Raw genomic sequence first — 25154 nt, forward strand, 5'->3', positions numbered from 1 at the left:
GGGGCTCCTGTTCTCCTGCGGGTGCTGGATAAAGAAGCCTCTCAGTTAAAGGCCATGAGCACCACACCCACATCTCCTCCTATGAGCTTCTGGCACCGAGTGCCAGGGTGGGGGTGCTCCTTCTCCCGACAGAAGAGGAAAGAGGGCGCCGAGGGCACATACATCCTGTCCACTGGAGAGCCTGAGAGCTGACCAGACACCACTTCCCACAGGCCCGTCCTTCTCAGCCAGACTCAACGTTAGAGCAGATCACTTAGAAAGGCCCACCTCGCTGCCCCTTCCAGGCCTGCTAGCTGCCCCCATCCCAACCCTGCAACCATCACGCCAGTCACAGCCGAGAGCTGCCACCAGCTCAAGCAGCTTCCACCCCACCACCTCTGCTGCAGTCAAACCAGGAGCAGGTGGCAGGGCAGGGAGATGTAACATCCGGGGTCACAGCTTCGGAATGGGGCTCACACCACACGCAGACCCCCACCATCTTTGGAAGGGCTGGTCCGACATCCGGCCCGGGCCTATCCCCAAGCCCAGCCGCACAAGTGCTCGGCAGGTTCCTTGTCCTCCATCCTCATCCCCCGTCCTGATGGATGTGTCACTGCTCACCTCCACACAGCCTAGAGCTGAGGCCACCAAAGCCCCACCCCTGGGCCTCCGTGACCCCCCCACTCGCCCGTGTTGAGGTGTTAGATGGGAAAGCGCTCCCAGTCCACCCAGGTCGGGTCTCTCCACCTTCAGCTCCACCGAGGCTCTGGGTGGAGCTGGTGCCCCTGACATAGTCATGCGGTTCATTTTCAATATTTCTTTTATTCCATCACAACAGCCTACCCAATCCTTACCATCCCCTAAAGTACCCGCCTGTGCCCTAGGCCACCTCTCCTCTGGCCACGGCCCTTCTGGAGAGTGGGTGGCCTCTCCCTCTGGGAGGAACCTCAGTTCCTGGCTCGAGGGGCCTGGGGCCCGGGAAGAGGGCCTCGTCCTGTGGTCCCGGGGGAAGGCGGGTGACACACAGTCCCCTTTTGACGGCAGCACGGCTCGGCACTGCTCGTCTGGACTGCGCAGCTCAGAGGTCGGGCCGAAGCTTGGTCCTTGGCAGGTTGCTCAGCGAGGGCTCTCACTTCGCACAGTAACAGGAAGAAACAGAAAATGAAAGCATTCCAACTAGTAATTCCTCAGACGACAACAAAATTAAGGGCAAAAATCAACATGATTTGGCAAGAGTTTTTAAAATTTTTAAATTAAAAAGAAAAAAAACATTCACACAGAAGAGATTTAACTTGTCTGCTTCGAAGAAATATATTAAAGAAAGTAGAAAGTTAAAAAAAATAACCTCCAAATAAGGATAAAAATAGATGTAACCTCTGTAAAAATCTGGGCAAATCTACTGAATCATTCATATCTATTCAGTATTCAGAGCATGAGGTGAAATATTTGAGTATAAAAAAAAAAAACAGCAAAAAACTCGACACTGCCCTTGTGCTCCGGCCGCCGGAAGCGACAGTGTGTCGGGTCCCTGCTGCCTTCCTGCCCTCAGAGCTTAAAGGTCTTCCCTGGTCCTGCTTGGCTTTGTGGCATGTTCGTCTATAAACTTGCTCAAGTGTTCCAGGTCTCTGTTTCCGTCCTCAAACTTAATTGGGTTCTTTTTGTCCCCGCTGGGCGCGAAGTAGATGGTGGGGAAGCCCTCGACCTTGTAGCGGTCGTGCGTGATGTCATTGGCGGTGGCGTCCATCTTGGCGATGACCAGGTTCTTGTGGCTCTTGTACTTCTTGCCCAGGGAGGTGTACACGGGCTCCAGCTGCTTGCAGTGCCCGCACCAGGGCGCATAGAACTCGATGAGGACGTCCTTCTTGGGGTCCATCACGATGGACTCGAAGGTCTTGCCCACCACGACCTTGACGGGCCCCTTGTTGTTCTTGGGCACAGGCTGGGATTTGATAACCGGCTTCAGTTTTCCTGCGGAGGAAAGAAAGCAGGGGAGGTGTGTGAGTGATGAGAAGGCCCCGGCCCTGCCTGGACTGGGAAGGGCCTTGTCTCCAACAGCCCATCCTTCGGTTTCCGGTCCCCTCAAATCTACTTTCCCAGCCCCTGCAAAGGCCAGAGAGGGGCAGGTGGCCCCACCCAGGCCTCTTGGGCCACTGGGTCCTGTCCAGGGAGGCGATCACAGAGGGATCTGTGAGGAAAAGCATTGAGCAGGGCGGCAGACAGGGAGGTCTGCCCATGACAGGCTGGCGCTGTGGACTGGGCCATGGGCTCAACCAGACCAATAAAGACATGCATGTAATGCCTCAAAGAAATTTCCACAAACACCAAAAGCCTGTTTTAATTAAGTAAGACTCCTTGACATTTCCTGCTATTTTTCCTATTACAAAATAATAATAATAATAATAATAATAATAATAATAAAATAATAATAATAAAAAGAAAGGGGTTTCTCTGTCTCCATCCTCCCTGAGAAACCCAGGGAACAAAGCAGGTTTGGGCTCAGAACAAGTGATGGGATTGAAGAGCGCCCTCACCTGGACGCCAGGGGCACCCACAGCCCGCCGAGGCTCACGCAGGAAAAGCCCGGCCACACGCAGCTCACCTTTTTTGAAAGCTTTGACGAACTCTCGGAGGGTGTCAGAGTCAAACTCTTCAGGCTCCATGGCAAACTTCCGCCCGCCCTCGTCCAGGATGGCAGCATTGACGTCCTCCCCGCTCTCGCTGAGCCCCAGGTCCCTCACCTCCGTGGCAAAGTCGTCCTCGTCAGCCACGGCGAAAGTGTACTCGGGGAAGTCCTTGGCCACATCCAGCACCTTGCTCCGCCAAAACTGAGTAGCTGAAAACAGGACGGAGGACTGTGAGCCTCAGAGATGAAGGTTAAGATTCTGCCCCTTCGATTCTAACAAGGCTTAAGCTCCCATCAGAGAGAAAAGCATTTCTGAAAAAGCCACCTCTGTGAACAAGGGACCTTGGTCGAAAGCTCAACCAGCCCAGGAGGCCCGTGCCTGGTGGCATTAGCCCCTGCCTGGAGCGCAGGACAAATGCCCCGAAGCCATAAAGCAAACACACTCCCGACCACCCGCGCACAAGGCCTGGGCCCCTCACCCGCTCTGTAGTCAAAGCTGAAGTCCACGCTGTAGTAGACGACCACCAGGGGGCGGCGCGTGTAGCGCTTGGCGTCGTTGGAGGGCTTGCGGTGGCCCACCAGGGGCAAGGTGTGCTTCAGCACGAAGTCCTTGACGGCAGAGCCCTCCGGGGCGCCCTGCAGAAAGGGAGGACAGGTGAGGGTCGGCCTGACCTAGCACTCCCACCACTTGCTGCCACTGTTAATGAGTAAAGACGGGAAGGAGCAGGGGAAGAGGGGATCACTGAAGGTGAGATGCTCTGGCCTCACGCAAGCACTCCCCAGTAACGCTTTCTCCGGTGAACCTTGAGCTTGTGGGGTCCTCCGGATGGACGGTTGTCAACACGGCCAACTGAGCGGAGGGCACGTCTTCCCCACCTGATCCTCACGACTGCCCTGTCAGGACATGTCAGACAGGACACAGCACGGAGGTGCAGAGGGGCCAAGTGCACCCAGCTGGTGAGTGGCCACGATGGGCTTTGCGCTCCGCCTAGAGAAATCACCCCCGTGACTGCCCACTCCAAAGGACAGCGTGGTCTCAGGCAAGAGCATGGAGCCACAGCTGTGACTGCCCCGAGATGCGGCAGTGTGGAGACTCAGCTCAGACTGGCACCCAGGTAACTTCCAGGTAAGATGGAGCAGTGTGAGGCCCTGGCATTACACAGAACCTGTGCTCGGCTGGGCACAGCGGTAATCGCTTAGGGACACTGAGCCCAGGCTGTCAGAGGTGAAATGACTGTCCTGAGGGACGGGCAGTGTGTCCTGACACAGGGACTCACACTGAGTGAGGATCAGAGCCAGGTGCACGCTGAGGGTGGGCACAGCCACTTCACGTTATAGATGAAGACCCCGAGGGGCAGAGAGGTTAAGGGGAGAGGTTGTACAGCTGCAAGTGGAGGACGAACACCATACCTTCCCCCACAGCCTGAGTCCCACCTGGACAGGACAGTCAGGGCGGTGGCCCTGTGCAGCCCTGAGGATGGGCAGGACTTGCCAAGTGACAGGAAGAGCAGGAAAAAGCAGGGGATAAGGCAATGAGGCTCTGGTCCTAGGGTACCAGGAAGGCGGCAGGGGTGTCACCCAGAAGGCCATCTCAAAAGTAAAGTGGCAGTGCCCTGGCCAGTGGGGCTCTGTTGGTTGGGGCATCATCCCATGCACAAGAAGCTCACAAGTTCGATTCCCCGTCAGGGCACACACTTAGGTTGTGGGTTCGGTTCCCAGTTGGGGTATGTATGGGAGGCAACCAATCGATTTTCTCTCAGATCAATGTTTCTCTCTCCATCCCTTTCTCTAAAAATAATTTAAGAAAAAAAAATTTTTTTTTAAAGCCCTAGCTGGTTTGGCTCAGTGGATAGAGCATTGGCTTGTGGACTGAGGGTCCTGGGTTCAATTCTGGTCAAGGGCACATGCCCAGGTTGCAGACTCAATCCCCAGTAGAGAGCGTGCAGGAGGCAGCCAATTAATGATCGTCTCTCATCATTGATGTTTCTATCTCTCTCTGCCTCTATTTCCTCTCGGAAATAAAAAATATATATATATTTTAAAAACACTACCTTGTTAAAAAAAAAAAAAAAAAAAGAGAGAAAGAGAGAGGGGGAGGGAGGAAGGGAGAGAGAGTAAAGCAGCAGTGACAGCAGGCGAACTTGCCAGAGTTGAGCACACACCCGAAGCTGAGCCTTAATGTGATTGATATCTTTCCAGAGCAGACAGACAAGCTTCACCTTATCTGTCTTGCCCTTGACTTTCCTTTGTCCTGATTTCTAAATCCACTTTTTAAAAACATTGCTTTGCCGAAACCGGTTTGGCTCAGTGGATAGAGCGTCGGTCTGTGGACTGAAGGGTCCCAGGTTCGATTCAGGTCAAGGGCATGTACCTTGGTTGCGGGCACATCCCCAGTTGGGGGTGTGTAGGAGGCAGCTGATCGATGTTTCTCTCTCATCGATGATTCTATCTCTCTATCCCTCTCCCTTCCTCTCTGTAAAAAATCAATAAAATATATGAAAAAAACAAAAACAAAACAAAAACATTGCTTTTCATTATATTGTGTGAATTTTTACAAAGTAGCCTTATGTAACTTTTGGAACAAAGGTGGTATATGAATACCAATCCATTTAAAATTTTAAAACGCAGGCAAAAGACAAAAGTGGCAGTGATACATACACCAGACTGGACTGCGAGGACCTTAACACCTCTGAAGACAAGGGCCTCTTCAGGAATCTGCCAAAAGCTACAGACTCCTTTCCTGGGAACACGGACACCACACAGGCTGAGCCCAACTCCAGAGGTCACTGCTCCACAGTCATCAGGGCCCCTCTTTGGACGAGAGACTTCCAGAGGAGCAATGGGAGTCAGAATCAGGGCTGTCTCCAAGGCCCTGCTCCCCGTTCATAAAAAGACCAGAAGGGCACGGCTGCCCCTGCAGTACACGTCCAGGGGACTCAGTCCCACAGCACATCCTCCAGGGCCCACCGGAGCCCTCAGCCCAAGTGGTGAGGGTCACGGCCCCAGGGCGCAGCCTGGTCCAGGAAGAACACCTGTGTTCTCCCTCAGTTCTTCTAACTGGCCGTGGGACTCAGGGTGAGACAGCTCACTTCGCTGCATCCAGTCTCTCTAGGAAAACAAAAGCTTCGGGTTCAAGATCAAAGGTCTCTTCCAAGCCTGAAGATCTGCTCCCTGGAGCACTCAGCCTGCTGAGCTGGGACCTCCCTTCCTTCTAGAGGTGAAGGTCAGATCCTTCAGGAAGGTGGGGGGTGGGGGAAATAGAGGAAAGAAAGGCCAAATCCACAAGCTACGCTGCACAGTTTCACAAAGTGAACAGAGAGGCCTGCCATTGCCCCCCAGGCAGCATGTCCTGGCCTGGAGCAAGGCAGACACACAGGCCGGAGCCTCAGTGGGGGGCACCTATGGGAGGCTGCTGCCAGGAGGTCTGAGTGGAGTGAGAGGTGGACCTCTCTCTGCCAGGGGCCAGGGCGCTGCACCTGCCGGGTGTGTGAGCTGCCTGGGTCCCTCATGTACCTCCTGACCAGGAACCTTCCTGCTGGCTGTGCTCCAGGGCCCAGAGCCTTCGGTGGAGAGAAATCTCTATCCTTCAAAACCCCTGAGGTGGCACCACCAGGATCCTCATGCCAATAGCACGCCCAGGGGCTGGCACTTCAGAGGGGCCATTGAGGCCTGAGCGCCCTCACCCACCTGGATGTCCATCATGTTGCTCTTGGGCTCGTATTTGGACTGGAATTTCTCAGGCTGCATCATGACCAACTTCCCTGGGGAGACTTTCAAGAACTTTGCAATTTCAGTGTTGAAAGTGTGGTGGAATTTGTAATCTTCTCTCAGGTTGTTAGCTGAAAAATAAACCGAATGATAAATATATGATTCATTAAATTGCTTAAACAATCAAGTTTTGCCATAACCGGTTTTGCTCAGTGGATAGAGCGTTGGCCTGCAGACCCAAGGGTCCCAGGTTCAATTCCAGTCAAGGGCATGTACCTTGGTTATAAGCACATCCCCAGTAGGGTGTGTGCAGGAGGCAGCCAATTGATGTTTTTCTCACCAATGTTTTTAACTCTCTCTCCCTCTCTGTAAAAAATCAATAAAATATATTTAAAACACACACACACACACAACAACAAACAATCAAGTTTTAATTCATGACCCACATCAACCAGAGCAAAGGCCCTGAAAATAATGTAATGACCACCTGAGTTCTGTGTGGACAGCACCTCAAGGTTAAAGGTTGGGTTTTGAAACTTGGTACAGGCCTAATACCTTAAAACTTATATCTCAGAATTTATTAAAAAAAATCTAACAAGCCAAAACCGGTGTGACTCAATGGATAGAGCGTCGGCTTGCAGACTGAAGGGTCCCAGGTTCGATTTCAGTCAAGGGCATGTACCTTGGTTGCGGGCACATCACCAGTGGGGGGTGTGCGAGAGGCAGCTGATGAATGTTTCTCTCCCATCGATGTTTCTAAGTCTCTATCCCTCTCTCTTCCTCTCTGTAAAAAAATCAATAAAATAGATTAAAAAAAAATTTTTAACAAACTGAACATTAACAGAAAAACTTAGAGCTAATCTGTCAGGTGTTCCGGTTGACTCCAATTGATCACAGACGTGACGGTGAGCATCGCACACTGCTGTGCGCACATGGTGAGCTTGCACACGCAGCACCTTTTGGGGTCTAATCTCTCCTCAATGTGTGTGTGTGTGTGGGGAGGGGGTGGGAGCTGTTGGTGGGCTGGGGTCCTAAATGTGGTTCCCTAACTATATATTTAAATCTTGTCAAACTCACAAAATTAAAGCCTGCTGTCTGAATACTTAAGAACTTTTTCCAGAAAGGACCAGACAGTGAATGCCTGTGTCTTGTGGGCCACATTGCCACAACCACTCCATTCTGGGCTCACGTGTGAAAACAGCTAAACAATGTGTGAACAAGTGAGTGCAGCAGTGTTCCAATAAAACCCCAAATCCAGGTGAGGCCTCTTTGTCAGCCCTGCCCTCAATCTGGGTGACCAGACCTCAGTCCCTCTGCTGTCCTGGCTGAGGAACCTAGACATCCCCCACCCCACCTAAGGCACCTAGCACATCACATGACTTGGGGGAGGCAGGGAGGCAGCCTGGAGATGCCATAGCTCTCAGAATCAGACAAAGCCAGATTCAAATCACAATAGTGCAGCCTGCCAAAGGTGTGACGCCAGACCTGCTCATTGTGCACCTGCCCAAGCCTCGGTCCATCCTCTGTAGAAACTGGAGTCCACCGCATAGATCACTGTGAGCACCAGGAGGCAGCCCACCCACATCCACTCGCAGGCTAGTCTCCCACCCTGTTCTAAGCCTCCCGGTGCCCCAGATATTGGCAGTTGGCCGTGAACAAAGAGACAAAATTGCCTCAAGAATTTGGTTAGCGGCCCCCATACTCAGACCCCCTTCTCCCATTATCCAGACTGCCCTGCATCCCTAGGGCTGCCTAGCTCCTTCCACGCAGCCCAGTGAACAGGAATGGGCAGCATAGAAGGCCCAGTGACTCCCTCTCTGCCTGCAGCCTAACCAGGCCGAGCCTGTGAGGCACATCTGTCTGACTTGAAGTGTGGGGCCTGGACTGGCAGCGTGGGCAGCACCTAGCCCACCCACCAGCCAGCCTACTGCCCCAGGCCTGAAGGATCACAGACACCACATCCCTCCCCCCAGCATGTGCACGCGTGCACACACACACACACACACACACACAGATGTGACTTGGGTCTAGAGTTCCCTGTGCAAGTTTCTTCCTGATTATTTAGGAGTGGATGACAGGGTTACCTAATCAACGAAGACCAAGGAGCATGAGGGGAATTTAGCTCTACTGTAAGTTGTACTCCATTAATCTGCATTTGACATGTGCCTGACTGTTACAGGAGTCAGCACATTGCAGCAGTGCATTTAAAGGATGACAATCAGTACTCTAAAGCAGAAAAATGAGCCCTTTTTGGTGTGAGTGCAGGGAGAGGATAGAGGGTATTCAGAAGGAAGTGATGGGGATAGAGAAGATCCTGAGTGCCCCTGAATAAACCAACTTTCATTCACAACCTAAGGGCCATCCTGGAGCCAGACGTGGGCAGACAACTGTGCCCACCCCCACAAAACACTACTACTGACAGCTGGTCGTAACAACTTCACTTCTCACATTAGCAAGACTAGTACTTAAGGGTGCTTATTACCAGGCACTTGCTGGCACTCCGTTTACATTATCGCAGTTAAGATAACAACCCTTGAAGTAGGAAAGGTCACCACGGTGGATAAGAGAACACCAGGTTGATCAGGTCACAACGGCAGAGCCAGGACTCAAATCCAGGTCTGATTCCCTCACTTTCTGGGGAAGAGCCACCCCTTGCAGAGAGGCTAGCTTTGGGAAGGGGGTCCTGGAAGGGAGGTAGACAATGAACTTGGATGAACTTCACTGTGTCCTCACTTACTCTCCATGCATAATTAAAGGCAACAGAGAACTAACCTCCAAAGCTGACCTGTGGGAAAGCTAAGCCTGCTCCCATAGATGATATGCAATCCATCAAGCCATCCCCTAGATCGACGGCCAGGGCAGTTACGCTAAGGCAGCCCGCTCCCCGGCGGCAGTCTGTCCAGTGCAGAGGGCCACTACTCACCAGCATCCTGGTACAGCTGGTAGGCCGGGTCACTCTCTGCCTTGAAGACTCCGATGATGACGACATCATCTCCATCCTTCAGGAACTCTTGGACCTGCTTCAGGGCCAAAATCTCCTTGGAGGGCGGCCCGGACTGCTCAATCATGTAGTCAACGATCCCTGGGAGCAGAGCTGGGGCTGAGGAGGGGCTGGGGCTCTAGGGCGCTCTGCCCCCCGCCCACATTCACCAGGGAGCTTCCCCACCCCGATGAGCTTGGAGAAGGAAGTGGTCCCTACCGTATTTCTCCCTTGGGCCATTGTATTCAAAAGGCTTTCCTTTGCGGAAGATCTTCAGGGTGGGATAGCCGGAGACACCGAACCTCTTGGCCAGGTCTGTTTCTGCGATGGCGTCAACCTTTGCCAGAGGGATTGGGGGAGAGCGTTTGCTCAGCTCCTTGGCGGCCTTCTCGTACTCAGGGGCCAGCTTCTTGCAGTGTCCACACCTGCCAGAGCAAGCCAGTTTGGTCAGGAGCCTGTTCCAGTATGGACACATCCTCGCAGTTACACTATGTGTAAAACCCAGCCTGCATTCCTGAGCAACTCAGTGCGATCCAATGACCTCTGAATGTCTCTGGGTGAGGGCGCTGAGCCAGGCCCCTCAGAGCCAGCTCGACATGGCTTCCTCCGTGGCATACACACACGAACACACAGATGCACACAAACACACACAGGCACACACACACACAGGCATACACACACACACACACACACACACACACACAAACACACACACATACACCAGAGTGCAACTATGAAATGGAGTTAAGATGTGGGAAAGGCCAAGACAATGTCCCAGAAAGGAAGATTTGGATCAGGCAGGGACACAAGTCAGGGACGGCTTCTTACAGGATGTGACAGTTGAGCTGGGACACGAGGGACAAATAGGAAGTGGACAGGAGCTGATAAAGGTGGGTGAGGGGAGGGACACACGGCAGGAAGGGTGTGGGAAGCCTGGGGCTCTAGCATGAGAAGGGCACACATGTCGAGTGTGCAGCAAGGCTGAGGGTCATCTTCCAAAATTCACTTTGGAATCAATAGCCATGAGCAGAGACAAAGACAGATAGAACCCTCAGGAGGGAGACAGTGAAGCAGGGATGACAACCTGCAATAGGTAGAGCAAGGCCACCAGATGCCACCCCGATCTTCACCTCTGCTCTTTTCTCTCTCCCAGCTGGTGAACTTCCATGCACAGCACTCCAACCCCCTACCAGAGGTGAAAGATGTCACGGCTCTCAGTGCCTAGAGAGCCACACGCTATCAAAGTGCTTTCACACATGTTTGCTCAGAGATGCTCTCTGGTCGGAGTAGGTGTGTGGTGATGAACATAAGCATGGGCCAGGTGCTCAGCCGTGTCCTCCAGCCTTGAGGGACCTGGGAAGCCCTTTCATGTGGGTCATGTGGGCTTCCCCCATACCCTAGGCTGATGTTCAGCCTCATCATACCCCCAGGAAGTCTGTAAAAGGCCACCCCTTTCCGGGACACTTAGCAGCTCCATGTCGCCCTCGGTGCAAGGTGGGGATGCTGCCCTCAGGCCATCTCTGCCACCCCGCCCAGTGCTGGCAGGGTACCCAATACAGGATGGGCCTAATGAATCTCTGAATGACATGAGACCAACGTTATCTTACCAGGGGGCATAAAACTCCACCAGAATGATGTCTGCGTCGTTTACCACTTCATCGAAGTTATCGTTGGTCAGCACAAGTGTGACTTCTGGTGGAGGCGTCCAATTGGGCTGGGAGATCTCTTTGACCTTGGCAATAATTTCTAAAAGAAACCCAAGACTGAGCACAGGCAGATTTCCCAAAGCCAGCCTGACAAATGAGACTCTATCCTTGTCAGACTACAGTACCAACTGCAAGTTAACACTGAGAAGTCACCTCCCAGGGCTGGTCAACAGTTTTGGGAGCATCCCCTTAACATGTACACGCCCAGCACTAACACTTTACGGCATCACAAAACATTGAGGAAAATGGAGAGCAGCGGCTCCCAAATGCTTGGGCTAAACTGCATCACCTGTGATGAAGAGAACCTTGAGACCCAGTCCAAGCGACTTCCTCTCCTTGATGTAGAATCCAGGTCCGACAAGGGGAGGCACTTGTCTAGGACACAGGGCTACTGCATGACTAAGACCCAAACCTTATCCAGTGCTATTAGCCCCGGAAATGAACAATGGAGCATGGGTGTTTATTAAATCGATTAAAAGAGCCCTAGCCGGTTTGGCTCAGTGGATAAAGCTTTGGCCTGCGGACTCAAGGGTCCCAGGTTCGATTCCAGTCAAGGGCATGTGCCTTGGTTGTGGGCACATCCCCAGTGGAGGATGTGCAGGAGGCAGCTGATTGATGCTTCTCTCTCATCGATGTTTCTGATTCTCTCTCTCCCTTTCTCTCTGTAAAAATTCATTAAAATATAAAGAAAAAAAATAATAAATCGATTAAAAGAGATATGCTCTTCCTAAAGGGTACCATGATTTTATTTGTTCATTCGTGTAATAAAATTTATTTAGTGCCTAATGTGAGCAGGCTGGGATGCACAGGCCTGGTTTAAGAGAACCTCCTGGCTCCCCCCACCATGGTCCCCAATGTGAGGTCTGGGCCCGAGGCCTCAGCAACCCCTGGGAAATGCAAATTATCTGAAACTTACTGAGTCAGGGAACTATGGCGATGGGGCTCTGTGTCTGTCTTAAATGATCGCCCCTCCCGTTTTGGTGATTCTGATACAAGATGAACACTGAGAACCACTGCTCTAGGACAGTGATTTTCAACCTCTGTCATCTCATGGCACACAGAGACTAATTACTAAAATGCTGCAGCACACCAAAAAATATTTTTTTTTGCTGCTCTGATAAAAAAAAAAAAAGGCAATATTTTGATTCATTTACACAAGACAGCCTTTGTTGTGTTGCATGTTGTCATATTCTATCTCTTGTATCATTTCTTGTAAAAAAAAAAAAAAAAAAAAAAAATTCTGCCCTAGGTGGTTTGGCTCAGTGGATAGAGTGTCCCAGTTCAATTTTGTTCAAGGGCATGTACCTTGGTTGCAGGCTCAATCTCCAGCCCTGGTCAGGGCACATGCAAGAGACAACCAATCGAGGTATCTCAATCAATGCTTCTCTCTGTCTCTACCCCTCCCTACCACTCTCTCAAAAAAAAAAAAAAAAAAAAAAAAAAAAAAAAAAAAATCAATGGGAAAAATATCCGGGGGATAGGATTAACAAAACAAAAAAATTTCAATTACAGTTTATCTTATGTCATTAATTAACACATCTATCCCAGATCTTGTTTCATGGTCTGAAATTGGAAGATACCACTCCCACCCAAGGACAAGTTTATTTTGATCTTGGTTAGCTCAAATATACCAGAAAGGATCACTCTCAGAAGCTGGTGCTCTGAGGGTTCACTCCCAGTCCTCCCAATTTGTCTTCCTTACTTTTTTATTTTTATTGATTTCAGAGAGGAAGAGAGAGGGAGAGATAGACACAGCAATGATGAGAATCACTGACTGGCTGCCTCCTGCATGCCCCCTACTGGGGATCGAACTCAAAACCCAGGCATGTGCCCTTGACTGAAATTGAACCTGGGACCCTGCAGTTCACAGGCTGACACTATGTAGTGAGTCAAACCAGCTGGGACTTGTCTTCCTTCCTATTACTCAAAATCTCCTCCCCAGCTTCTTCCTGCAGCTCAGGTACCACTCACCGTCCTGGGTCCTGGAACCTTCGTAGTCAACAGCCTGCCCCTTCTTCAGGATCTTTATAGTGGGGTAGCCGCTCACATCAAACCTGCTGGCCAGCGCCGACTCTGAGGTTGCATCAATCTTAGCGACAGGAATGGGAGGGTCGTTCTCCTTCAAGGTACTGGCAATTTTTTCATATTCTGGAGCGAACTGCTTGCAATGTCCACACCTAAGAAGGTTTGGGGAAAGATGAGCAAGTTGATTGTACCTCTGGCAGCTTAACTCCAGCAATGCACACAAAATTGGGGCATCAGGGCGGGGAAAATCTGCAGTCAAGAGGAGTCACACGGAATATCATGGGGAGGCCAAGCTGGCTGGAAGTCAAACAGATCAATTTTCAGCTTCCAGCTCTGTTTTAGATACAGACTGTCAATGTATTTAAACCTTATATTTTCATTTATAAGATTCCCAAAATTTGGTCCAGAGACCCCTTGCGAGAGGCCTATGAGTGACACTCTTTACATAAACATTTTTTGTTTTCACTCATTCTCTAAGAAGTATATTGTGGAATTTTCCACTGACTGACAATGGTATCAGCATTTGGATGTTATCGTGCAATGGGTTACTGTTACTTAAAAATGAGTACTTTTTATTTGTTTATTTTAAAATATGTTTTTATTAACTTTAAGAGAAAGTGGGATGGAGAAGAATAGAGAAATAGGCGTTGATGAGAAAGAAATATCCTGCGCGCCTCCCACTGTAATCAAGTCTACAACCCAGGCATGTGCCCTGACCGTGAGTCGAGCCGTGTCCTCTTGGGTTCTTGGGTCTATGCTCAACCATTGAACCGTATCAGCTGGGTAAAAATGAGTGACTTTTAAATTTCTGTTTTAATTCCTAATATGGTAAATATGATAAACATGACCCACATGAAAACTATTTGGGGGTCCTCAAATTTTAAGTGCTAAGGGAATCATTCCCAAGACTAATGTTTGAGCACTGCCTTGGCTGTAGGTCAGCTGGTTAGAGAATCATCCCGCTACAACAAGGTTGCCTGTGGGTTTGATTCCCAGTCAGGGCACATGCAAGAATAAACAGATGAATGCATAAATAAGTGGAACAACAAATCAATGTGGGGTTTTTTCTTTCTCTCTCAAATAAATAAATAAAAATTTAAAAATTAGTTTGAGAACTGCTGATCTATAAAATAGGATTAAAACCTCACAGACTTGTTCATAGAACTGTTGAAATTTTTATACAAAGTACCTATACTATACTCGAACACCAAGCACTGGACACACATGTACATTTTGACTATTATGTTTTCAAAGTGAACCAAGGAGGGTGGGTAACAGAGGAAAGAAGAGATTACGAGATAACAGAAGAGAGATGGGTGGAGGCATACAAGATTGATAACATACTGCACTGTGAGAGTGAAAGACAGGAAAGGGAGTGGGCACCTTCTCTGCCTTTCCCGGGGCTGTGTCAGGCCTACACATGGGAGCCGGCCTGACCACAGGCAGGAGGGAGGTAGGTGGCCTTGACATGGGTCAGATGTCTGTCACCAACACAGGTTTCCATATCACCAGTTTGTTAAACACCCACCCCTCCCCAGGTTCATATCTGAAACCCCTTATATTCCATAAGGGCTGAGTGCTTATGGGATGTGCGGTGCAAACTGGCAGAATTCGGAGGTCCTGGTGATCCTGAACCAAGGGCTGGCATTCCTGCACCCAGCCACTCCCACCCTGCCAGGGTCAAGCACGGGAGCAGAGCAATCTCGCACCCACCCTAAAGAAACCAGAATGTGGGTCCTTACCATGGAGCGTAGAACTCCAGCAGCACCGTGTCTTTGTCAGCCACAAAGTTATCAAAGTTTACGTCATTTAGGACTAAGACACCATTTTCTTCCTTAACTTCCAAGTCATCTTCCTCCTCTTCCTCCTCTTCCTCCTCCTCCTCATCTTCCTCTTCAATAGCTTCTTCTTTATTAGAATCTGAACAGGAAATATCCAGAATGGTTAGAAAACTGGTGACTCTCCTCTTTAAAATTTTTCCTAGAAACCTAAATCCTTCAAAATGTGTCGAGAGTCCGGAGTAGTCTCTGGGAACTCCCACTAGATAGGGTGGTGACATCATGACTTTCCACCCCAGAAATTCTGCTTTGAGTTTGCATACTGGGTGGCTGCTTAAGATTTAATTTAAAGGAAGGCCATCCTATATAATAAAAGTGAAATATGCAAATCGACCAAACAGCTGAACAATGGAATGACCATTGGGATGACACCTGGGACCACGCTATGACACCTACTAACGCCAGGCCAGCCCAGGCGGATGCAATGCGATTGGCTGGGGCCTGGCCATGACCCCATGATGGCCCCGCAGAGGGAGACCCAGGCCCAGGATGGAGGGAAGCCTGGGACCTAGGTGCTGGAAGGAAGCCAGTGCTGGCAGCGGGGGGAAGGAAGGTCTACTCTTGCACGAATTTTGTGCATCAGGCCTCTAGTAGTTAAGTAAAATGCCTGAACACCAGACCTAGAAGTTAAAGTCTAAATACCCCAGCTGGACCGCCCCCATCCTTAGAGGTAGCACCCCTTGCTGACCCCAACATCAGCCCCCTGCTGTTCTGTACTGAGATCTAACTCACTATCCCTCAGCAACCCCCTGCAGTCTCTAGGCCATGGCTCCTCTACTTTGCCTTTTAGGAACACCTCATTTTAGGGTTTCTTCTAGTTTGTACTCCAGGGCATTAACTTTCACCTACGTGCTTCCAGCCTAGAAGCAAATCTCTCTTCCCAGAACACAGAATCCAAGTACATCTAATTTCAAGGTCCAGTTAACTTTTTTGCCGAACTACAGATACAAATTGGCATTGTGGGACCAATCACAGTTCTTATTATTCAGGTTCTCCAGCTTCAGTCACACCAGCAAGTGCACTTGAATCAAGCACGAGGGCTTCATTAACTCTGAAGCCATAACATTTCAAGGGGCCAATTATTTGTGTTTGGAGATGCATCCCAGGAGATAAACCAAGATGGACAGTTTCCAAGTCTGGTGCTGAGGATGAGATCAAAGCATGAAAACCTTCCTTTGTTTGAAAATACAAACCAAGCAGACTCCCCTGTTTCTTGGGACAAGTTCCCTTCCCTGTCTTCAGCTTTCCTCCTAGCCCACACCTTGCACTCTGAACCACAGCTCTGCAACATCCCTTCCCCTGGCCACCTTATCACCCCCTCCTCCGTGGCAGCTCTGTGGGGTAGACAGACCTGCAGGGGCCCCAGGCCCCCAGCACTGTCATCAGGCAGCACCAAAAAGATCGAGGCTTCCTAGATGTGAAGGGGACCAGAACACAGGGGAAGACATCTTTTGCAAGTCCTACCCAAAATGACCTGCAGGAGGGGGCTTGATGCGGGGTGCTCTGCTTCAGCTGGGGTGCCGCCTCGGAGGCACCACCACCCTGGCCAGGATCGGGGAGCTCACTTGGACTGGATGACCTGCTATGGGCAGTGAGGTAGGGCTTGCGGGCCGTGCATATACTCTCTCACCGCCTGGCTGCTCTGCCCAGTCAGACCTACTTGAAGAGCATCAAATTCACTTGCAGGCAAATGGGAAGACTGGAGGAAGGTTGAAAGAAAGCACTGGGGACCTAGTCTGCTCTTCAAGCTAGGAAATACAGCTAAGCGGGAAAGAGGGACTTGGTAATCTGCTCAACTCACAGGGATAAGGTGAATTTTACAAAAAGGAAAAGCAAAGATGCTCCCTGCCTATGCTGGCCCCGAAGTGGTCTGTGAGCACTAGTGATGGGGCTCTCGTGATTAAATGGGTTCGTATCCATGAGTCACCGTGGGCCAGAGCTAAGTGAACTCCTTTCTTGGATTTTATTTTATTTATTTATATATTTTATTGATTTTTTACAGAGAGGAAGAGAGAGGGATAGAGAGTTAGAAACATCGATGGGAGAGAATCATCGATCTGTTGCTCTATCCACTGAGCCAAACCGAGTTTCGGCTCCTTTCTTGAATTTTAAAAATATGCTTTCCATTCCTCCCCAACTCACAAAGGACTGAATCCCCTTCACTTTGAGAAGGTGCTGGCTCTGTATTTCCACCAACTAGAAACTCACATTTCCCTGCAAAAAAAGTATCTACTTTTTAGTGGGGAGACCACTCTTCATTGGGCTTCACTTTTAAGCCCAATGGATAAAAATACAGCCAAAGCCTTCCGGCACCTCTGGAAGCATGCCATCCTCAGGCCTGGGGCGAAGCAGCCTCAATAGTGCTGAGCCCAGGTGGCGAGGCCACGCCTACAATGGGCCCCTCCTCTAACCAGGTCACTGCAGCGCCTGTCCACTCCCAACAGCACTTGTGGTGCTAAGAATGGGTCCCTGCCCAGCCCGGATGCTAGCAGCTCCTTGCAGGATGTCCTCATCAACTTCCTCAGCCGGCTGCTTCCAATCCCCACTACAGATGTCCCTGTAACAGTTGGATAAACTCTGCCATGAGGTCAATACTGAGTGGTTTATATGAAACATGGAAAAGAGAAACTTGTTATCAGATGTAACATTCTAGCTGATATGGTTGAGAGGACTGTGCTGAGCTCTTAAACATTCCCTCACTCTTTGAGGGAAACACATTCCATGCACTCGCAGGCGAAGAAACTGAGGCACAGAGAGCCCAGGTCACCTGCCCAAGGATCACAGAGCTACTCAGTGATGGCTCCTAACCAGTCCACTTCTGTACTATATTGTCACATGAGATTTTCTTCTCAATAAGGTTTACGATTACTTCCTCAGGAATGAAAAGAGAGAGGCAGTTGAAGAGTTCTTTAATGCTTGTGATTTTCAATTTAAAATCTAAACCCATCCCAAATAAAAGCAGGCATCAAAATATCTTCATTCTGATAGCTGGAAAGACGTAAAAGAGAAGAAATGACGTCTAATTTGAGACATGAGCTGCAAACTGAGGCTTAAGTCATCAGAGCTCAAGCTCCGTTAGAGACTGTATTTTGGCAGGGGTGGGGTGGGGGCATCTATAGAACCCAGACACCACTGCGCTGTTTGCATCTAAAATGTAGAAAAAGCACACAAAACTGAAAACCCTGCAGACCTGGAATATCTGGGGAGGAGGAAAGTGTGGCCCCAAAATAAGTCCACAGGACAAGTTATCTGTGAAAGTGAAGGGCCAGGGATCCCCATAGGGATGGGCAAGAGTCCAGATGAGGGCTAGAAGCTCCACTCCACCCCAGAGGATGCCCTGGGAACCTGCCTTGGCCATGACAACTCCAAAGGCAACTGCTTCCCAAGCCTCCACTGCATTAGGGACCTGTGACCCAAATGATAAACGTACTGGTCATCAGTAGCCCTTGGTATCCAAATGATTTGCTTTTTAGCTACATAAATTCCAAAAAGTACCCTCCGTCCCCACTGGTCCTCAAACTTCAACGCACCTCCCCAAGTTAATGCTGTGAGTCCACGAAGATAGTGTTTGAAATGCAGATCCCAGCCCTCACCCCAACTTCCGCTTTGGTGTATTTTTGGGGCTCTGTATTTAAATAAGCACCAGGTGATTTGGATAAAGGTCCCAAGTCACACTTGTAAGGCCACGCTGCTACACAGTTCCTTTCGGCAGGTGTTTTTCACCGGGTGCTGGCTTTTACTTCCTTTTCTATTTGGGTAGAGATTCGTGATTCAGTGACCCCAGAGAAGTTACTCAATCTGTTTGAAAGAGTCTAAAGTTCACACTTCCTTACACACTAACCTTAGAAAAGGGCGTTATTTATATTGGAACGAACTCAATAGGAAAAGAAAAAAAAAAAAAAACTAGTCGTGGGCAGAAAGACGAGAGGAAGAAAGCTGAGACCAGTAACGGACGCCCTGTTCTCTAGGAGTAGCTCCCTTTGCTTGCATTGCACTTTCTAATTTTCAAAGTTCCCTTAGCCATGTGTTCTGAGCTCGCTGATTTCAAAGCAAAATGCAGGACCGATGACCAGTGGCTGCCTATCGTTCCAGCGAGAGGAGGTGTTTCATTCGTGGGCACGGGCCACAGGCCTCATCGTGGACTCCCAGGCCCAGCGCGGTGACTGGCACACAGTAGGTGCAGAATAAATGTTCGCTGAGGCACTAGTACCTCCGGTTTTTTAAAAAAAGATGCAAACCAAGCTATCCATTTCTCCCACCAACCAGAACAGAACCCTCAGGTTACTTGTTTCCAAATTTAAAGACATTAAAGAAAAAAAAAAAAAAGTACAATGCTTGCTGCCCACGACTCCTCGGGGCTCCCACTTGGGCCTTCACGCCCCGGCCTTCTCTGAATCCTGTTTGCAAAACATTGGCCCCCCTCTCCTCCACACTGTCCCTGGGCGTGTTCGCCTGGACAGTTTTAGCAATTCCCAAACTCCCCTTCAAGGCAGCATGGACCTGGGGAAAGTCTGAGCAGAATCGGGACGAGGAAACCAATTGCAAAGAAGGCACTTTGCACCCTCCCCCCTTCGGTCCAAGCCTCGGCGGCAGCCCCGACCAACCCCTTCCCCGCCCTGCCATCCCGGGACCCGTGCGATGCTGGCCACCCGCAACCGTCCCTTAGACTCCAGCTTGCCGGCGCCGGCGTCCGTCTCGGAGGGGCACCGCGCGGAACCCGCTGGGTTCCGGGTCGCACCCACCCCGGATCGCGCGCGAGACGCGCTCTTCAGCCCGCAGGCCCGGCTCACCTGCGTCCGGGCCCCCGGCGCTCGCCACGGCCAGCAGCTGCACCAGCGCCAGGAGGAGGACTAGCAGGCAGGCTCTCCGGAGCCTCATCGCGACGGCGTGAGCGCGGGCTCCCAGCACAGGGAGCAGCTGAGCGGTCCCGGACCTGGGGCTCCGGCCTGGCGGGCGAGACGCGAGGGTCAAGAAGAAACTGCCCCCTCCCCGCTCACGGAGTCCTCGCGGGAGATTGGCTCGGGGCGCGAGCCGGCCAATCCCAGCGCAACCAGGGGCGCGGGCCGCGGGCGCCTCGCTGCGCGTCCCAGCTCCCGGCGCCGCCCTCCACGCCCGAGCTCCGCCCCAGCCTCCTCCGCGCGCGGAGAGGGGGCTCCGGCGTTTAAAGCTCGGAGCCCGACCGTGAGGTGCCCCCTTCTGATTGGCTGCGCCGGGACCGCCAATCAGCAGCTGCCACTCGGTTTGCCGGGAGCGCACAGGCTTAGAGAGCGAGCGGGGGAGAACAAAGGCGGCCGGCAGGAGCCTGAGGGGCGTGGCCGTGCTACGTATCGCGGCGCGATTGGGCATCGGTGAGGTGGGCGGGGCCGTGCGTGCGTGCGGGGCGGAGCTCCGGGGAGGCTGTTGTGCTTTGCAGGAAGAACACGTGTCCTTAGCAGAGCGGTGAAGAGCGTGAAGGCTGACTGTGCGACCGGGCGGCGGTCCCCGGAGGCTAGGGATGTGTTCGGCGGAGGGGTCCGAACCAGTCTGCTGATGGGAAGAAGAAAACGAGACTCCCCAGTCGGTCCCATGCTCATGATCTTCTTGTGTTTTTTCTTCTCCTTGAGCAAATAAAAGCTTGCATTTCTTTCCTGGGCGTGGAGAGGGGATGAGCAGGTTTCTTTAATGCCCGAGTTTTAGTATGCCTGAAGAGTTATAGAAGACAGGAGAAAAAATAAAACACAAGAGTGCGAGAGTATTTTTCCGTGAGGAAGAAGGAAAGCAGGCCTTTCACAGGCTTGAGTAATTAGAGGTTTTTTGTGTTTTTTTGTTTGTTTGTTTTTGTTTTGTTAATACTCATCTAAGAATATTTTTCCATTGATTTTTTTTTTTTTAGAGAGAAAGTTGAAGGGAGGGGGAGTGAGAGAGAGAGAGAGAGAGAAAGAGAGAGAGAGAGAGAAACATTGACCTATGGAAATCAAACCCAAGACCCTTTTGTGCCAGGGCTGATGTTCTAACCACTGAGCAGCGCTGGCCAGGGAAACAATAAGAGTTTTTAAACTTAATATATTCTTATTGAGCTCCTGTGGACCTGATGGTTCCCCCTAATTTTTGAAGGGTAGAAAGACCTCAACACCAAGAGTTTATTAGAATGCTATGAATATAGAATGTAAAACAGTTAAATGTCTTTTTTTTTTTTTTTACCCTTCACCCAAAGACATGCTTATTGATTTTAGAGAGAAGAGGAGAAAGAGAGAGACAGAAATATTGATCAGTTGCTTCCCATACTATCTGGGGGTCAAACCTGAAACCTGAGTATGTGACTTGACCAGGAATCAAACCTAGGAGCTCTGGGTGCACTGGACAATGCTCCAACCAACTGAGCTACACTGGCCAGGGCACAAAAGACAAAGGGTGGAGGGGAACATGACTAGTAGCTGTCATAGTGGGGAGGTCTGGTAGACATAACCTTCATTAAGTGATCAACGTGAACATCACCAATTGTGGAACAAACAAATCACGTGCTACCTAAATAAGATACAATGAAAACACAGCATCACTTTTTCAGCTATCCCCTCCCCCGTCCCCACAAAAATAAGTAACCTGAGCCAAATAATGAAGGCACATATTGGGGGACATGATACAAAATAACTGCCCCATGTTCCTGAAAAGTATCAAGGTCCTGACAGCCCAAGGCCAGTCTCTGTTTTTCTAGAAGCTTACTGAGGGCTGAAGCCAGCATACTGCAGAACCTATGCTTTTAAAACTACCTGCCAGGTCCCCGGTGCTTCATCCAGGTCTGAGTCCCAAGATACAACTGGAGACAGTTACTATCTAATAAAGGCTGCCAACCTCTCAGGCCAGAGAAAAGTCAACTCCAACATTAAGGAAATGTTACTTATCCAGGGATAGTGTAAGTTCACGTATAGCTCAAATAATGTTAACAGAACAAGGTTTCCCTGGCACTCAGTTCCGTTTCCATGTGTTTGGCAGTTCTTAGAGGACTACATCCTTCCTCATTCATATCCAGCAGGAAAGAAGATGTCTTTCCCCATGTAACTTGAACAGAATAAGGAAATTATGACATGATTTTAAATAGTAAAATTACAGGTAAGTTTTTCTTCTCCCTGCATGAAAACTGGAGGAGAATTGTGGAAGAGGATAATTTTATACTCTTTCACCACTATGTGAATCACTCACTATATAACTCTGCATCTTCAACTGCAAAAGAGATGTGAAAATACATATCCATGATGTTATAACTCATTGGCTATGCCCTAGCTGGTTTTGCGCAATGGGTAGAGTGTCAGCCCTCAGACTGAAGGGTCTTGGTTTTGATTCCCTTCAAGAGCACCAACCTTGGTTGCAGACTTGATCCCTGGTCCAGATTGGAGTGCGTGTGGGAGGCAACCAATCAATGTGTCTCTCTGTCACATCAATGTTTCTGTCTCTTCCCCAATCTTCCACTCTCTAAAAATCAATGAAGCCGAAACCGGTTTGGCTCAGTGGATAGAGCATCTGTCTGCGCACTCAAGGGTCACAGGTTCAATTCTGGTCAAGGGTCTGTACATTGGTTGCAGGCACATCCCCAGTGCGAAGTGTGCAGGAGGCAGCTGATCAAAGTATCTCTCTCATCAATGTTTCTAGCTCTCTATTTCTCTCCCTTCCTCTCTGAGAAAAAAGCAAAATATATATATATATTTTAAAAATCAATAGAAAAAATATCCTCAGGTGAGGATTAACAAAAAATAAAGGTCATCAGATGGGTAGGGCAGGAGATCCTGCTGATAAAGAAAATTGCTGTCCATGAAAGAAAGGCCAGCCAAGCAGCAAACAGAAAGAGCAAATGTCCTGCAGAGATTTGTGACTTCGGGAATTATTCTCATTTTTTCAATAAAAACATGATGCCTGGAGAGAGAAATATCTCTTATTTAGGCATTCACTGGTTCATATTTATATGTGCCATGCTGGGGATTGAACCCAAAACCTTGGTGTATCAGGATGATGCTTTAACCAATGAGCTAACCAGCCAGGGGTATTGTAGGGTACTCTCTGATGCTCATCAGATTCTTGTACTCTTGTGCTCAGAAACAGATGGCCAGGCACATCATCAAAGGGCACTCCACCTGGACCCATGAACACATTTTCTTTTGTCTCAGGATGGCTTCATACCTGCCCTTACCAGTAATGGTTATAAGTCTTCTACCTTTGTTTATATCACATAAGGAGTTCCCAAAAGGATCTTGAGAAGTCAGACTTTTCGATATATAAAACAGGCAAGGTTTTGGTGACATAATACCAGGAAGAAGTTGTAATCATTCTGTTGGTCCTCTTTGCAAAAGTTAACATTGGCTGCAAACAAATCAGATTCATACCCAGGAAGAAGCGGATCACTGAATAAATAGGTTTTTTTACAGGCATAGTGGGGAGAAAACATAAAGAAGGAAATCACCACAACCTCAGAAAACACTCATCTACAATAATAAAAGCGTAATATGCTAATTAGACTGGATGTCCTTCTTGACGACCTTCCTGATGAAGCTGGGGCTGCGAGGAAGCCCAGGTCCTGGGTGCCAGATAGAAGCCAGTGCTGGCAGCTGGGGGGAAGGCAGGCCTACTCTTTCACAAATTTCGTGCATCAGGCCTCTAGTTTCTAACTAAAGAAACAGGACCCAAAACTAATACTTTGATTCATTAAATGAACACAAACCATAAGACCGTCTTATAAGCAGTGGGTGAGTCTTGTAGGACATAGTAATGTAAACATGTTATAGTACTATGTGATAAAGTTGGCATAAAACTGTCTTCAATGCTTTCTGTGTGATACCTTAAAAACACTGTGTTTCTAAGAAAGAAATACAGAAAGTTACATCCTCAGAATCTTCTACAATTGGTACTGTTTTCACTCCATTAAAATGAAATTTAAATTGAAAAGTGACTATTTGCCCACAAGAACACATTAGACATATCAGAAAGAAATGATGGATCATCAATTAACTTCTTCAAAACTTTTTGCACCCAAAATCAAAATATCACTTCCCTAGCAGGTGACAAAGAGGAGTAAGGAAAATGGCCCATAGCTTCCTGGTAAGCTGAAAAATGTGAGAAAGAAGCTTGGCTAGGCAGCCACAACCCCAGGAAGCAATACTGTGAATAATATTTAATATTTATTAAAGGAAAGAAGTTCCAACAGATATTTGCTGAAGGCAAGGAGGAAGAGCACAGAATAGGAACTCCAGAAACCTAAGCTGTATTTTCTATTACTAGCTGAAGTGATCTGGAGCAGTCATTTCAACCTGTTTGTAACTCATTTTCCTCTGATAAAGGAAATTGCATGAAATGAAGACGTTAGCTTATGATCTCTAAGGATTCTACCCTGAATACTATTTATCTATCTATCTATCTATCTATCTATCTATCTATTTTTGTGTTTGTGAAAAAGACAATAAGAAATTGTCATATTTCTTGGGAAACATTGTTTCAATTCAGGCTAAAGGAAACTGAGTTCCTGTCGCCCCAGGGGTTCTTTAAGAGACTTAAAACTAAAATAAGAGTTGCACCCATTGTTACCATACTCTGAAGAACTGTTATTAAAGTGACAGTCCTGATCACTGCAATTTAGTATGGTACTACATATGTCCCTCTCTGGGACTCCTTTTTTTTTTCTCAGCCATAATGCCTTCTGTTCTTTCTTCCATTCTATACCTCGCCAACAAGCTGAGTTCCAGGAAAACATGAACACTCTGAAAGCCCTGGGTTGACTGTAAAATCGGCCATGAAGTGTAGGACTCTCATTAATCCATGGATTGATTCAACGAGTGTTCACAGAGCGCCCTCTGGGGGCCACACGCTGGATGGATAAAGGTAAAAAGTCCATGCTCCCACCCCAGACAGTTCCCAGAAGCTTATGGGAACTGTCTGGGTGGGAGCATGGATTTCCCTGCACTGCCCTCCGGGCCCCAGCGCGGGAGCTCCAGTTTGAAGGCTGGGCCAGGGCTCCTGCGCGGGCCACCCTCTCTGCCGGGCCCACATGTCACCACTCCCACCTGATGGTTCTGCAGAGTCCTGCAGCCGGAGCTTTCCAATACCTGCCCGGCTCCGGGCTCTGGGCTCTGGGGTGGGAGGCCCTGGTGTCCTGCGGTGCTCCGGGCGGAGCCTGCACCTGTCAGCCCCGTCTGGCCAACTGGGGGACACGCAGGGCATCCTGGGAACGTTCAGTTCTTTTGTGTTTCTACAGCCAACAGCTTCCTGTGATTGGTAGCACTGTGTATCTTTTTGTTTCTTTAAGCATTTTTAAAAACTCATTTATTCTTTAGAGA

The 25154-nt window shown here is 49.4% G+C and overlaps 1 protein-coding gene across 1 annotated transcript; it reads right to left on the reverse strand.

Moving 5' to 3' along the window:
* Window positions 1-784: 784 nt before the first annotated feature.
* Window positions 785-20010, reverse strand: PDIA4 (protein disulfide isomerase family A member 4). The gene is made up of 10 exons (XM_036429176.2): window positions 19650-20010; window positions 14764-14941; window positions 12968-13173; window positions 10898-11036; window positions 9510-9715; window positions 9234-9392; window positions 6290-6441; window positions 3082-3238; window positions 2579-2812; window positions 785-1947 (listed from the first exon to the last, which is right to left on the reverse strand). The coding sequence occupies exons 1-10, from the start codon at window positions 19735-19737 to the stop codon at window positions 1532-1534; spliced, it is 1935 nt and encodes a 644-aa protein (XP_036285069.1). The 5' UTR covers window positions 19738-20010; the 3' UTR covers window positions 785-1531.
* Window positions 20011-25154: the final 5144 nt, after the last annotated feature.

Source organism: Pipistrellus kuhlii, unplaced genomic scaffold, assembly GCF_014108245.1.
Source record: "Pipistrellus kuhlii isolate mPipKuh1 unplaced genomic scaffold, mPipKuh1.p scaffold_m20_p_10, whole genome shotgun sequence".
Lineage (NCBI taxonomy): Eukaryota > Metazoa > Chordata > Mammalia > Chiroptera > Vespertilionidae > Pipistrellus > Pipistrellus kuhlii.

Excerpts from the sequence above, each read along its gene's own strand:
- PDIA4 (XM_036429176.2), bottom strand. The coding sequence starts at position 19,737 with ATGAGGCTCCGGAGAGCCTGCCTGCTAGTCCTCCTCCTGGCGCTGGTG. Across the intron at positions 14,942-19,649 it reads CGCCGGGGGCCCGGACGCAG|ATTCTAATAAAGAAGAAGCT; the intron begins GTGAGCCGGGCC and ends TTTCCTGTTCAG. Across the intron at positions 9,393-9,509 it reads TGGCCCAAGGGAGAAATACG|GGATCGTTGACTACATGATT; the intron begins GTAGGGACCACT and ends CTCTGCTCCCAG.